The sequence below is a fragment of the Mobula hypostoma genome, chromosome 6, assembly GCF_963921235.1.
Source record: "Mobula hypostoma chromosome 6, sMobHyp1.1, whole genome shotgun sequence".
Taxonomy (NCBI): domain Eukaryota; kingdom Metazoa; phylum Chordata; class Chondrichthyes; order Myliobatiformes; family Myliobatidae; genus Mobula; species Mobula hypostoma.
The window spans coordinates 80,795,730-80,811,546 of NC_086102.1; the positions used below are offsets into that span (position 1 = coordinate 80,795,730).

At 39.8% G+C, this 15,817-nt stretch overlaps 1 protein-coding gene across 2 annotated transcripts in view; it reads left to right on the plus strand.

The window, feature by feature from the left end:
• Positions 1-15,817, plus strand: part of sh3kbp1 (SH3-domain kinase binding protein 1) — a 267,662-nt gene that overhangs the window by 153,143 nt on the left and 98,702 nt on the right. For both annotated transcript variants that reach the window (XM_063051077.1, XM_063051078.1), the window contains exons 5-6: positions 8,718-8,847; positions 12,612-12,808. In XM_063051077.1, coding sequence (XP_062907147.1) covers positions 8,718-8,847; positions 12,612-12,808 — 327 coding nt within the window. The remainder of the gene's footprint in view (positions 1-8,717; positions 8,848-12,611; positions 12,809-15,817) is intronic.

The following is a 15,817-nucleotide window of genomic DNA, read 5'->3' on the forward strand; positions in this document are numbered from 1 at the left end:
AATTTCAGAGCTTGGTGGAGAGATGGCCACCATGATGAAGTAAAAGCACCAGGAAAAATAGCAAGTGGACTTGAGGAGAGCAGGTGAAGTGGTGGTATCATGTTTATTGGGGTTATGTGTGACCATAACACATAGTTGGGAATTTTAGATTGGTGCTTTAAAATGATTTGAACCATTATAAGTTGTCAATGTGATGATTAAGTGGGACTTGGTACCTCTTTGCAAACAAGCAGTATAGTTTTGATTGAGCTGAATTTTGCAGAAAGCATTATATTGGATAGAATATTAGATGAAGCGTGTATGACTAGGGCTGTGGCAGATTGGCTAGGCAGGGCCAGAGGTGAGCAGTTAAAGAAGCACCTCCAGGGAATGAATAGTATGACGATACACTTTGGCTGTAGTTTACCAGGAGTTGGTAACTTTTTGGATTTCTTTTCCCCTCCCAATAGTACTTGAGGGCTACGTTTGGGCTCAGACCACTTCCCGTTCTAACATGCAGCCAGCAGCAAGTGTATGCTTTTGATATGGATTATTGGATGTCAGCAAGTTTGTACATAGGGACTCCTAACGGTAGAGTGCAGAGCTTGATATCCGGCCAGATTTAAAGAGTACTACGTATTTTTCTCTGAAATATGGAACCAAGCAAGACTGGGAAAATGTGTAGAGAAAAACACACGAGTGGAAGAGGGAGGTAGGCTTTCAGCAGAGCACCATGTCAGCAGATGTCTTTGATGTTCAGGTCTTTTAAATTGTTATGATGCCTTTTGGTGCCTCTTTACACAGTGCTATTTGAAACCGGGACAACAATAGTCAGAGTTTCTATGGCGATGTACTGAGCTTATATGTTTGTGGTCAGGACATCAGCTGAAGCATATAAGATTCTGGGTGATGTGTCCCCCTGTTGCAATGGAAGCAGCATGTGTGTCATTTGTTCTGTAGGTGTGATTGTCATCCATGGACTCCAAACATAGGATGGAGTCCAAATTCTATCCAAAGCTACATGCCAAATTTGTTTTAGATCCCTCAGTTCTTTAAAGGGCATTATTGCAGATTTTGTAGCACATAATTTTTTTAAAATGGTTAATCTTTGAAGTATAATTTATAGCTTAACCTATCAAAGTCATTATACACAAACTTTCCTGCAGAATTGATATACAGTCTTGCCTCTGGTTGGCTTTAAGTTATGTATTAGGGTGATTACGAAGGGATATGTCATGCTTGCCTTATTCGTTGAAGCATTGAGTTCAAATGTCAGGAAGTTATGTTATAGCTTTATAAAACTCTAGTTAGGCTGCATTTGGAGTTTTGCATACATTTCTGGTCGCCACATTATAAGAAGGATGTCGAGGCTCTGGGGAGGGTACAGAACAGGTTTACCACGATGTAAACAACAGGAATTCTGCAGATGCTGGAAATTCAAGCAACACACATCAAAGTTGCTGGTGAACATAGCAGGTCAGGCAGCATCTCTAGGAAGAGGTACAGTTGACGTTTCAGGCCGAGACCCTTCGTACCTCTTCCTAGAGATGCTGCCTGGCCTGCTGCATTCACCAGCAACCTTGATGTGTGTTACCACGATGTAGCTTGGATTAGAGAGCATGAGCTATTTTGGGAGTTTGGACAAACATGAGTTATTTTCTTTGGAGCAGTGAAGGCTGAGGGGAGATCTGATAGAGGTTCATAAGATTACGAGAGGCATAGAGTAGACAGACAATATCTTTTTCTAAGGCTTAAAATGTCTAATACCAGAAAGCATGCATCTAAAGTGAGAGGGCAAGTTTATTTTACAGAGAGTTGTGGGGATGTGGAATGCACTGCCTGGGGTGGTGATACGTAGTAGCAAAAACAGTAGAGACTTTTAAGAGATGTTTAGATACACAGCTGAATGTGAGGAAAATATAAGGATATGCACATTGTGTAGGCAGAAGAGATTAGTTAGGCATTTGATTACTAATTTAACTGGTCAGCACAATATTGTGGGCTGAAGGACCTGTTCCTGTGCTGTACTGCTTTGTGTTTATTCTTTCACCCCAATCTCATTCTACCACACATGTGCAGATCCTGCCTCTATCTAGTTCTCTAACTTAGCAGCACTGTCACGATTATGAGCTGGTAGTGGCAACTATAAAATTCTGCAAATAATTCACAGAATTTGTCTTGTTATTTCATTGTCTGGTGAAGGATGTATTTATTGGGTGTATGTTGGTTACAGTATGGTATACAAAATGGTGAAAAAAACTTTGATTATAAGCGCTTCTTTTCAAAGGACATTATGGTATGAGGGGAGATTACAATCAAACATTCATGTAACACCTTCTTCAGTGTCTCCATTCTTAGCTGTTACCAAGGCCTTGGCAAAGGCTCTTTCTCTAATGGCTTACACCAACTCCCTTACTGCATTTAAAACATGTAAGTGGGGCACTCTTCCATCTGTTATTTCTTGCTTTCTCTGATCATGCATTGCCTTCTGCTGCATGAAAGAAATGTGATGGTGTGAGTGTTCTCTGGTTTATGTGGGTGTCATGTGTGAATAACTGACTTTCTGTGCTGGCAGTGAGGTAGAAGTTTGAGACTTGCAACAAATGGTGGAATTTTTTGATAGATGAGCAATGAACAACAGCTGAGGTCAGAGTGCATTTGAAGCCCTATTTATGGACCTTAACCACTTCTGATCGATTGATACATGTGGAAGGAAATTTGACGATGTTCTTCAAGCTAAATTTCTGACGCAACTTGCTATGGCCCTTTTGAATGTATGTCTCTATATCATCCCTCTGTTCTGTAGTACAGGATATTTTTCTTCCATCCAGTGTGGCATTTAACTATCTTGGTGAATGCTCTCATTATCACTCTTGTTGCACTATTTGTTATTTATTTATTTAGCAATACAATGCAGAGTAGGGCCTTACAACCCTTCAACCCCCAATGAACCTGATTTAATCCGAACCTAATCATGGGTCAATTTACAATGAGCAAGTAACTTACTCGGAACATCTTTGGCCTGTGGGAGGAAGCCAGAGCACCTGGGAAAAGACCACATATTCCAGGGGAGGGCATACAGACTCCTTGCAGGTGATGTCAGAATTGAACTCTGAACTCTGACGCCCCTAGCTGTAATAGCATTGTGTTAATTGCTAATTGCTATGCTACCATAGTGCCCACTTGAATCATCTACTTTACTCCCAGTTGAATCATTATGTAACAACTTAACATACCTTCTTCTAAGTCATGTGAATCAGCTTTTAGTGCCAGTTATAATTGTGTTGGGCCAACTGCTAGTGCAGATCCAGAGTACAGCTTGATCAACTCTTCTAACACAAAAATCCTTATTAAGAATAATCAAAACAGTTCTTTTGCTGTTTCTTTTGGTCTGAACAGCTTTATTGCTGATTTCCCATCCCTCTGGGGAGAGCTTTCTAATGTACTGTTCCATTCCTTCTTAAGGCACAACATAAAGGTGAGTTCACAGAACTGGATGAAGGGAAAAGGTTTGATTGACCATGCAAAAAGCTGGAAACAGGGCAAGGAGATGATAAAATGCTATGGCTGTTAGTGCAGAGAATATTAGAGACATTATGATATATACCGTAGCAGCAGTGATTGATGGAGAAACCTAATTCAAGGTACGGGTGTCCCCTGCTTTTCGAATGTTCGCTTTACGAAACCTCACTGTTACGAAAGACCTACATTAGTTCCCTGTTTTCGCTTTCAGAAGGTGTTTTCACTGTTAAAAAAAAAACAGCGCGCGAAAAAATCAGCGCACGCCCCGAGCAGCCGCTCTCCCTGGATTCGGAACGGCATTCTAGCCGGCATTGCTTAAACACATGCCTGTGAGCAGTCGTTTGCAAGATGAGCTCTATGGTATCGGAAAAGCCTAAAAGAGCTGTTAAGGGTGTTAGCGTAAAACTAGACATAATTAAGCATTCCGATCGTGGTGAACGAAGCAAGGACAAAGTGAGTTTGGCTTGTGGAAGCTGACGAACATGATGTTGAAGAGGTTTTGGCATCCCATGACCAAGATCTGATAGATGAAGAGCTGATGCAATTGGAAGAAAAAAGGATAACAATCGAAACCGAATGCAGTAGCGAACTGAACGTGAAGCAACTGCGTGAGATTTTTGCTGCAATGATAAAGTACGACTTTAATTTTGAAAGGGTACGTAGGTTTAAAGGATATTTGCAAGATAGTTTGAGTCCTTACAAAGAACTGTGTGATAGAAAAATGCGTGAGGCTCAGCAGTCAAGCAAGCCTTCCACATCAGCCACAGCAGACGACGAACCTCGACCTTCGACATCGAGGCGGGCAGAGTTAGAAGATGACCTGCCTGCCCTAATGGAAACAGACGATGACGAGATGGCACCCCAGTGTCCCACTACCCCAACCCCCAGGCCATAGACAGATACCAATTTGCAGAGAATGCAGCGGTAGCCGGGAGGCACACAGCACATCTTTAAGAAAAAAGCTGAAATAAACGTGCTAATTAATTAGGTGCCGCCCGGCACGTAATTTTGGCCCAGATCTGGGTCGACGCAATCAGAAATCGGCACTGATCTGGGCTGACAATTACGTGCCGGGCGGCACCAAATTAATTAGCATGTTTGTTTTGGCTTTTTTCTTAAAGATATGCTGTCTGCCTCCCGGCTACCACTGCACCACTGCATGCTTTGCGGATCGGTATCAGTTGGTGGCCTGGAGGGTGGGGGCCACTGCACCACCCCAGCCTGCGACGACTCAGCCTAACACACCATCATCAGTGTACTCGGCGCTGTCCCGATTCTGGTAAGTGATACTACACTGTACATACATTATTTCTACTTTATATAGGCTGTGTATTCTTACGTGTTATTTGGTATGATTTGGCAGCTTCATAGCTTAAAGGTTACTGGAGAGCACTTGCGCCATGTTTTTGCCAACAGCGCTTGCGTGAGCCTTTCGCTACGGAGAACACTGCAGTAATGATTGTAGAAAAGTATTTCTACTTTATATAGGCTGTGTATTTATCATATCATTCCTGCTTTTACTATATGTTACTGTTATTTTAGGTTTTATGTGTTATTTGGCATGATTTGGTAGGTTATTTTTGGGTCTGCGAACACTCACAAAATTTTCCCATATAAATAAATGGTAATTGCTTCTTCGCTTTACGACATTTCGGCTTACGAACTGTGTCATAGGAACGCTGTACCTTCGGATGGCGGGGGAAATCTGTATTCAAATGGAGATTCAGGAATGAGTTCAGCACAGATTCCAGAAATGACTGTGTGTGATTGACAAATGTGTAATCTTTCTTAAATGCCTCCCTGGGCTCCTTGTCTCTTCCATTATTTTATCCAAAAGAAATTCTTAACGTGTAAGTTTAGCAGTGCATGTAACTAATCTACATGGTAATGAACTACATAGTGGCCAATGGTTGAACAAAGGAAATCTCAGATGCTCCATTACAGTAATGCAGAAATATGAAGGTTGTAGCCCCAGAGCAGCGGATAGCTCACAGAGGGATTTAAACAAAAAGATTAGAACTTATAGTTGAATCTTTAGATCTTTCAAAGTGCTGTTCTAATATTGTTTAACTGAACTATTAACATTGGGATTAACTCACGATTTTCTGTAATCACTGATGTCAATAACACTCGTGATAACCAGAGGTTTTGTAGAGAGAAAAAATATGTAGGGCTACAAGTTTGCATGCATAGACAGAAGATACTGTATGTATTTTCAACAATGTATTTTATAGTTGCAGATTTGGAAGTGAGAGTACCTTTGGAAAGGGACTATTTTTGATGCTGTCCAACATGACAGGCAGGTTCATTAACAAGGTTTTGAAGTCAGAAGATATTGTAGGCCTGGTGGGTAAGATGAGCAGGTGAAAAGCAGAGCAGTTTGTGGTGAAAGTAACAAAGTTCTCAGTACATTATTAGGATGGAAGATAGAGTTTGGAGATAAGATTAATTTTAGTGAAAGAGGGTACATTTGAGAAGTACTGTAGTTTGGGGCAGCTGGGCAAGTAGTTTCAATACTGATGGTGAAAGTCCATAAACCATTTTTTTGGTGGAAAGAAATGGGAGAAAGATTTTAAGGAAGTGGTAGATATTGGGTTATTGGGTCATCTTTGCTTTATTACTAGATCCTATATTAGTGGACAGTTTTGAGGAGAAGGTGGGCCTGGTGACATTTTAAAATGCTGTAGTCAGACTTGGTGTTCCAGTCAAATTTAGTACTCATTTGTCATGTCATTTGTGCACCGTATGTAATTAACTTTCTAAATATGAATGTACACGAAAGTAATGATTATGCTGGGAAAGAATTGAGGCTTTGCTGTAACTGTGTGTATCAGTGAGTGGAGTAGTCTACCCACTGGTCATTGTAGTTGTTGATTTGGACGGAAGTGATATTGAAAGTTTGTAGGAGGACGTGCATATGGATTCAAGGAAGTGGTAAGGGTCGGAGTTTTAACTACCTGACATTATCTGAAACAGATAAATGTGAACGATGCAAAGCACATAGAAGGCTTAAAATGTATTTAAGCATTTATTTATTTGTTTGGTTTGTGTAATGGAAAATAAGACATGGTAGAAGTAGTGGCAGAAATCATTTTGGAGATAGTTATAATTTGGTTAGATAAAGCATAGTTTTGGGGAATGACATAGACCAGGAGTTTTCAATTGGATTAGATCCCATTTTGCATGTACAGGAAATAGTAACAGATCAGAGAGAGCAGTCAAGTATATTTCCTCAAGAAAACTGGTTCAGGACAAATAAGAGGAAAACACACCTCACTAAATATTACATTCCCAATTCAGATATTGACACTGAAGCTAAACTAGATGTCTATATAGAGGCAGATGCCACCCATATGGAGCTAAAGTACCTCTTAGGTAGCAGGAAATCAAGAAAAGTTGCATACCAGTTCACTAGATGTCAAGGAGTATACATGTGGAATAAACAAAAAAGGAGAAGTTGGTGCTAATGAACAATACTGAGAGTTGAATAGCAGAAAGCCAAAGAAGTGTAGAAATTGCAGTGCAAATTTACAAGGAAAGACAAAAAAGATGAGGGTCTTTGGGCGTGGGGAGGGAGTTTCAAACTTATTTAAATGGGAAGAAGATAAAAGAAAATGTGGAGTTAATTAGCAGCTAAAAAGATGACCAATACCTGGTGACAGAAGAAATGGTGTTAATTGAATACTTTGTGTACCTCTTCACAAAGTCTGAAATATTGGAAATGATAAAGAAGAGGAATTATTAAAAGGGTAAGCTTACTGAGTAAAGAGTAAACTTACTGAAATGTTTCCCTCAGAGTTGATGAAGCAAGAGCAGAAATAGTATAGGCTCTGACCATCACTTTCCATTCTTCTTTGGTTGAAGGCATAATGCCAAAAGACGTAAAGGCTACTAAAGTGGTACTGTGTGAGTAATGAAAAAGGGATAAATGGATTAGGCAAACTAAAATATGAGGATCTAAGATTGATTAATAATCAATAGAGTGCAGAAATACTACAAATAGGCATTGAACCAAAACAAATTCTGGATTACCACAAAAGCTATAAGCCCTCCAATCTCTGCTTATCGTAAATTGCCGCACAGATTTTTAACTTCAATTCAAAAAAAATCCCAAGAAAATTAAGAATTCTAGAGTCAGTGTTTTTCATTCTTATTTCTATATTCCTCTGGGCCATGGGGAATAAAGATTAAATTACTGTTACATCTGTGAACTTGGCTTGTTTGCAGGCTGCAACCTTTCTGCCTCTATTTTCATTCCTGCCTTAATATTTTTCTGCAATGTTAACCATTTACATGGTATTGGACACAACATTGCAGTGAAAAAGCTTTCCTAATTCATTCTGAACATATGCTGTTGATACGTGTCAATTAATGGCGATAACATTGTCAGACTGAGATTATAGCTGAATATCTTTTACACTATAATTTTAACAATTAATTCTATTGGAGACGTTTACTATTATTTTTATTATATAGCTCAATTCCAATCCTTGTACTTTTGGAAAGCAATCCCTCTAAGGATGGATGCATTATAACTAATTAGTTATGAGTTTTAAGGTCAGTTGGCTTAATTTATACTTAACATTTTAAGGAAATTTGGTAAAGATGGTGCAGGTGAGATCTGGTGATGCTTTACAGGCAGCAAACAAAACTACTAACTATTCTATTACACTCTTTCTGGACTATGATCGCTGCATTCTGCAGGCTGCATGTTCCCTTTTGGAGCTGTACTTTTTAGCCATTTGTTTGATCTGGCATTTTTGTGGTATCCTGAAGATTTCAGCGAACTGGACTCTCAAGAATGCAGGAATGTATGGTGGTCACTACTGGAATGGACTTGGGGTCGGATCGAAGTGGCAAGCCTGGGCCTGAGAGTGAGGAGTGAAATCGAACTGATGTTTGGCCGATTTAAACGCCAAGCCACGTTAAAAAGATCAAGGTGTTGGGGCCGAGGGTGAAGGATGAACCAATGTCCAGCTCACTACTCTGCGGGGTTTACTCGCTTCAGTGCTGAACTGGCTCCATATCTGTGGACTCACTCTTTGAGACTCTGCAGTTCATGTTCTGTGTGTTATTTGTTTACTTTTGTATTTGCATGAAGACAAATCTCAAGGTTGTATACAGTATACATACTTTGATAAAAGTACTTTGAACTTTGAAAACCATACTTTTTGAACTGTTCCATTTGATGATGCATTATGTATGTTTTATTTAAGGTTGAGGAAGGTTGGTGGGAAGGTGTCCTCAATGGCAAAACTGGAATGTTTCCCTCAAATTTCATCAAGGAACTCCCAGATGAACCACAGGAAGTGGTTAACACTCAAGAAGATACCACCACAAAAGCAGGTATGTTTTCTTGCAGAGGGAACGCAATGAAATTTCACTTGCTTCTATCCATGATGCTTTGATTATTATTTTCCTAGCAATGTAGCATGACTGAATGAGGCAAAGGCAGAACAGGGTACTAGAGTTTGAGGGAGGAGAGAGAAGCGGGTTGGGGTAGAGATAGGGATGCAGCTGCAGAGATGAGGGAGAGAAGATCCTCAGTGAGTGTTCCTTTCCAACACTGGTCTTCAGGAAACAATTCTCTTATGTAGACATTAAATGATAGTCCATTGAAGCTTTTCTTTGACATGTCTTTGTTTGTCATGATGTAGTTCTGTGCAATGGTGGGTGGAGGCTGTTGACTTTAAGTAGAGGAGGCAGTATATGTCCTTGGAGAGAAATTTATAGTACATCTGGATTTGGAAAGCCTGGCTTTGAACTGCGGTATGCCAGCGAGAGCAATAATAGAAGCCCCTGGATGGCTGGATAGTTCATTGAAGCAACTCCTTTGTTAGAGGACTTGTTTGGTTTGAAGATGTTAGTGCAAGGCACATTTTCCTTGAGGCTTCATTGATACTGTTGTTGATAGTGATTTGGAGTTGTGTCTGTGTTTATCCTCATGCACCAATGTTGACTGTATGCCTTGCTCAGTTACTGAAATTTGAGTGCTCTTTTGCTCTGGAGTTGAAATAATGTATATTGCAAAGTTTCTCATTATCTACACTAATCAATGGTTAATTATCATTTGAGGATGCTTAAGAATAGGTGACAAATGCTGGCCTTGCAATTGATGCCTGCATCCCATAAATGAAGAAAAACTGGTTTTCTATTGTGAGTTTCCCCAAGGAAGTCCTCATCTGAGTTATCCTCCAGGGAGCTGGCATTCTCATATCCTTCTCTCCTAATCCGTCTGTAAATCATTTGTGTTTGGTTGCTCACCACTTTTCCCCTTATTTAACCTGTACAGTGTATGTGACTGACCTTCAGCTGCAAATGGCACATCACTTGGTTGTGTGGTATTATCTTTGCTGCATCACTGCTTAGCCAGTGTCTGGATTAGTTTCTGGCAGTTTGAAAGACTGAAGTGCTTGCGTATGGTTATGGAGGCTGGGGAGTAGATGGTGAACACTGGTGTAGGTGACTTATGTTTACATAATTTGCAAGCTGTTGATCAGAATAGCTTAAAAGATGAAGAGAACTGGGAAATAAGGAGGAGAATTAGAAATGTGCATTCTGTCATCTTCACTGGTCTCAATTCTTTTGCTACCCATTGAGTTATAATGCTTGCTTCAACAATGATCGGATGTACTCTTCAGGGAAGTGAACCACTGGAGTTAGCACTTTGATGTGGTCTGAGCTGCTGTTTAATACGCTGTGGAGGAAGTGAAGTTCTCGTTCCGATCAAGAATGTCGCCCACCCAAAATGACTGTGTTGCATAATGGGAAAAATTAGATGCAGCATGTTGTAGTAGTAGTGATGTTGTATGTTGTAGTGATGACTCAAGTCGAGTATGATGGTCTCCTAAGAAGCTGTTTATTGATGGGTCCTCGGGTGGATATAAGAGACCAAACTAGGATCCACATATTCTGGTGCAGTGTGGGCAAAAGTTAAGTGGTGGTTGTGATTAGTGGTTGGGTTTTTTGGTTGTTCGGTCTCTCCTTTCGCAGGTGCCACTTGTTCTCCAACTCTGATGGATAGGTCATGTCATCTGAATGTAAGTTAGACATCTAGATGACATGACCCATCCATCGGAGATGGTATTTCTTTATTGTGGTGGAAATGCTCTTCATGTTGGCCTCCTGCAGTACACTGGTGTTAGTGCATCTGTCCTTCCAGCTGATCCTTAAAGTCTTTTGTAAGGTTTATTGGTGGTATTGCTTCAGTCTAAGATCCCCTCGTGTTTTAAGAAGGCAACGATAATCCCAGTGCCAAAGAAGAGCAAGGTGGCATGCCTGAATGTCTATCGACCTGTGGCTCTGACATCAATTGCTATGAAGTGCTTCGAGAGATTGGTTATAGCACACATCAACCACAGCCTACCGGTCAACCTCGACGCTTTGCAATTCGCCTACCGGAGCAACAGGTCAATGGCAGATGCCATCTCTCTGGCCCTACATTCCTTCTCAAAACACCTGGAGAATAAAGACGCATACGTAAGGCTCCTTTTCATTGACTACAGCTCTGCCTTTAATACCATCATTCCAAATAAACTGATTCCTAAGTTCCGGAAACTGGGCCTTAGCACTCAGCTCTGCAGCTGGATCTTCAACTTCCTCACAGACAGGACCCAGGCTGTAAAAATAGGGGACAAGCTCTCCTTTACAATCACTCTGAGCACGGTGCCCCACAAGGCTGTGTACTTAGCCCCCTGCTGTACTCACTGTACACCCATGATTGTGTAGCCAGGTTTCCATCAAACTCAATATATAAGTTTGCTGATGACACAACAATTGTAGGCCGTATCTCGGGTAATGATGAGTTTAAGTACAGAGAGGAAATTAAGAACCTGGTGGCATGGTGCAAAGACAATAACCTATCCCTCAACGTCAGCAAGACGAAGGAATTGGTTGTTGACTTCAGAAGGAGTAGCAGACCGCACGACCCGATTTACATCGGTGGTGCGCAAGTGGAACAGGCCAAAAGCTTTAAGTTCCTCGGGGTCAATATCACAAATAACCTGACTTGGTCCAACCAAGCAGAGTTCACTGCCAAGAAGGCCCACCAGTGCCTTTACTTTCTGAGAAAACTAAAGAAATTTGGCCTGTCCCCTAAAACCCTTTATAGATGCATCGTAGAAAGCATTCTCCTAGGGTGCATCACAGCCTGGTATGGAAGTTGTCCTGTCCAAGACTGAAAGAAGCTGCAGAAGATCGTGAACATGGCGCAGCACATCACACAAACCAATCTTCCGTCCGTGGACTCACTTTACACTACACGCTGTCGGAGCAGTGCTGCCAGGATAATCAAGGACACGACCCACCCAGCCAACACACTTTTCGTCCCTCTTCCCTCCGGGAGAAGGTTCAGGAGCTTGAACACTTGTACGGCCAGATTTGGGAACAGCTTCTTTCCAACTGTGATAAGACTGCTGAACGGATCCTGACCCGGATCTGGGCTGTACCCTCCAAATATCCAGACCTGCCTCTCGGTTTTTTTGCACTACCTTACTTTCCATTTTTCTATTTTCTATTTATGATTTATAATTTAAATTTTTAATATTTACTAATTTTTACTATTTTTAATAGTTTAAATATTTAATATTTGTAATCCAGGGAGTGTGAAGCGCAGAATCGAATATCGCTGTGATGATTGTACGTCCTACTACCAATTGTTTGGCGACAATAAAGTATAAAGTATTGTTCCAGGGCTTTCAAGTGCTTACTGTATAGTTGGTCCATGATTCAGCTCCATACAGTAATGTAGTGACGACAGCCTCTCTATAGACCAAAAGTTTTATTTGGATCTGTAGGTCACCATCTTCAAAGACTGTTCTTTAATTTTGCATAGGCTCTACTAGCACTACTCAGGCAGTGGTTGATCGCTGAGTTTGAGCCTGCTTTTGAGGAGATAAGGTTCCCAACCTGTCACTGTTCCAGTCCTATGTAAAAGTTGGCAATATTGCCATTGAAAATGTAGACTATTTTCCCTACCTTGGCAACATTCTCTCCTCAAAAGCGGACATTGACCCAGATTCAGCATGTAGGATTGAATGTTTTTTTCTGAACACCTCTTAAGTCTATTGGCATTAATTTTCCTGCATTTTTGCAATTTGTTTTGTTTTAAGATGTTAAGGACCAAGGAAGTCCGGAACAGGATTCTATGGGTACAACTAGTGGAAAAATGGATGGATCAAATTGTGCGATAGCAACAGAAATTCAGCCAAAAAAGATAAAAGGATTTGGCTTTGGAGATATTTTTAAGGACAAGCCTATCAAACTAAGACCAAGATCCATGGAAGTTGAGCTTGATACTGTTGATAAGGTAAAAATCTCTATTTCTTATGCACTTCAGCAAAACCACTTATTGTAATTGAATTAAATGTATTTTGTGCTGGGTTAGGCACTGTTACTTCCTATGATAGTTTATTTCTGTGACAATGTAAGTTATGCCTAAGTAGGGAGGACTTGTCTATCAAAAGGTTTGGAAAATATCAAGTTTATGCAAGTGTTTTTTTTATTGTTGTTACAGTATAGAAAAGGAACAGAATTACTAGTGTCAAGAAAAAAATAAGTCATACACATAAGATTCTGCAGATGCTGGAAATCCAGAGTAACACACACAAAATGCTGAAGCTCCATGTACCTGTCCAAGAGTCTCTTAAAAGGCCCTGTTGTACCTCCTTTTGGCGAGGTACACCATAGTACTTTTCCCAGTGTTAAGTAGTGAGAGCAAGCTGCGGAAATCCATTGCATATTTCCTTCTGTGCAGACTGTTGAATGATCTAACAGGTCTTTAACATAATTAAATGATTCTGGAAGGCAGATGGAAAGAAACTTCCTATGGCACAGAAATCATATAAAGAGTGCAGTAATGTATAATAAATTTATTGCTAAGTGATATAGGAGTCAACGTGAGTTTCCTATGATGAGTTTTAAACACCTGAAACTCCCTACTCAGTGGCAGTGTGAATCAGTTAACCAGACACTGTTCACCAAAGAAGGTTGTTCACCAAAATATTTCAATTGGCTTGCCAGCAACACCAACATCTCATGAGAAAGTTTAAAAATGTATATTTTGCACTAACATTTGTTCCTGAATTAATGTAATCAAATTAATAATCTCATTTGATTATTCATTTGTTTGCTGCAAAGCATTTTGTGATGCCCTAATACTAAAAACACTATTCAAATTTATTTTTTTTTTTGAAATGAGAGAAAACAGCTCAGAACATTTGAGAACCTTAACTGGGAGAGTTTCACCTTAAAACTATCTTTTATCCAAATGCTAATTGCTTTGTGCATTTATGTTTTCATTCTTTTATTGTTCTGATCTATTAGTATTTATTTATATTTCTACTGAATTTCTTTGCCTTCTGTTTTCTGTTCCTGGTTGTTGCAGAAACGTTGTTGATTGTTGACTTATCTGATCAGAATCAGCTGTGTAGAATATTTGTGATTTCTAGATGTTTCTTATTAATGCGTAGGTGGTGTCCCTTTGGTACTTATGTTCACATCTGCACTGCATCTCGCGATGAGACAATTAGACAGTGAATGCCTATTCAGCAGTTCTTCATGAGAACTGAGAAACCAACAAATGTTACTTTTTTTAACTGGGGAGCTCTAATACATCACAAATGCATTTTAGCATTTAAAGTTTGCATTGTGCATTAATACTATATTTTTAGCTAAAATATGGGTATTCTTTCTATACACAGCTAGAACTTGTGTAAAATCAGGTACAGTAGCAATGTTATATGACTTCAAATGAAGAAGTCTTACTTTGAAGAAATTTTTGTCTTTTGCTGGAAATGATGCAGGTCTTTAAATGTACTTCCTGAGAGTGTGCAGGATGTTTCATAACTTTTTAACTGTGACTCTCTACATACTTAATCCAGGAAATGGTTATTTGCAAATATTTATTGGGAAATCCCTTCAATGTGTTCTTACCAATAACATTCAGAAATATCCCCACTTATTACGTTCATGATCTCTTTTTGAACAAGATCATCCAGATTAGTGAAGATATGTATTGAATTTCATAAACATACTGATTATTGGATCAATTGTTATCTGTACTAGAGACCTAGTCAACTGATGATGGGTGGTTACTGCCTTGAATTAGCTGCGCTACTATTTCACAATGGTTTTGGGTAAGAAATTCAGGAAGCACCAAATGATATTGGTATTCATGGAGTCTTCAACTTTCAACCTGACATCCAAGTGAGCCAGGACCAGAACTAGTTAGTTTTAGTTTGTGAGCTTCTGAAATTAATTGTACTTTGTAATTAGTATAATGAATTCAGCATCATACTGTCTGCATTCCCCCTTCCCTCACCTCTTGCACTAAGAGAATCCCTGTTTGTATCATGGAACTTGAAGACCTCCATGACGGTACCCTATTGCTTTATACCTTTCCTTTATCTGCCTGCATAGCTATTCCTCTATGTCCTGGTGGCTATTAGGGGATACCTAGTAAAATACCATTAGAGCGATTGCACCCTTCCTACTCTTCTGAGGACTAATTTGGGGTATTGTGTACATCCTTCTACTTACGTGATGCTCTTTCCGAGTGAAATAATCCTCGCCTGTTAACATGAGGCTGAAACCTTTCACACCTTCTTCAATCACCTGGTCCAATCACTCCAGGTAGAATATCGTCAACTGGAACAGATGGTGATCATTACAATTTGACAGGAAGGTAGAGATAGCGGAGTTCAGATCTGTGAAGAGTCAAAACATGGAACAGTGCAGCACAGGAACAGAGGGGAAGTTCCCAAATTTCCACCTACCTCGAAACTCACCAACAAAAGCAGTTGATGGGCCAAATCAGATAACCAACATAAGCTGTACTAGAAGTTAAAAGTTCCACGCTAGAAGTTGAAGATAACACTTTTATTCATTTGATCATTTTCAGTTGGATGTTAAGTGCATATTTCATTCATTTTTTAAAGGTGCATTTAAAATAAATATTTTACTGAGAATCTCAGGTAAAAATCAGTGTCCAAAGCTCAGGGTCTCCATTTTTGGTAAGGGTGTGAAGTTAAAACAATAGCTTTTTATCAGGGATTCATATTTGGCACGATGCTTAAAGTTAAAAAAGTTTTAAGAATATTGAGAACAATAAAAATCAGTGAACTCAAAGTCCGTGGTTTGATAGTCTGGGAAAGAATAAGGCAGAACATGCAGAACGTCTTGATTTTCAAGTGTTTTTGAGTAGAATAGAGGACATATAAAATGGGACATTTTAAGTACAGAAGGAACAAAATAAATAGTTCTAGAGAAAGCAACCCATAGCAAATGATGGAGGAATAGCAGATCAGGCAGCATCTAT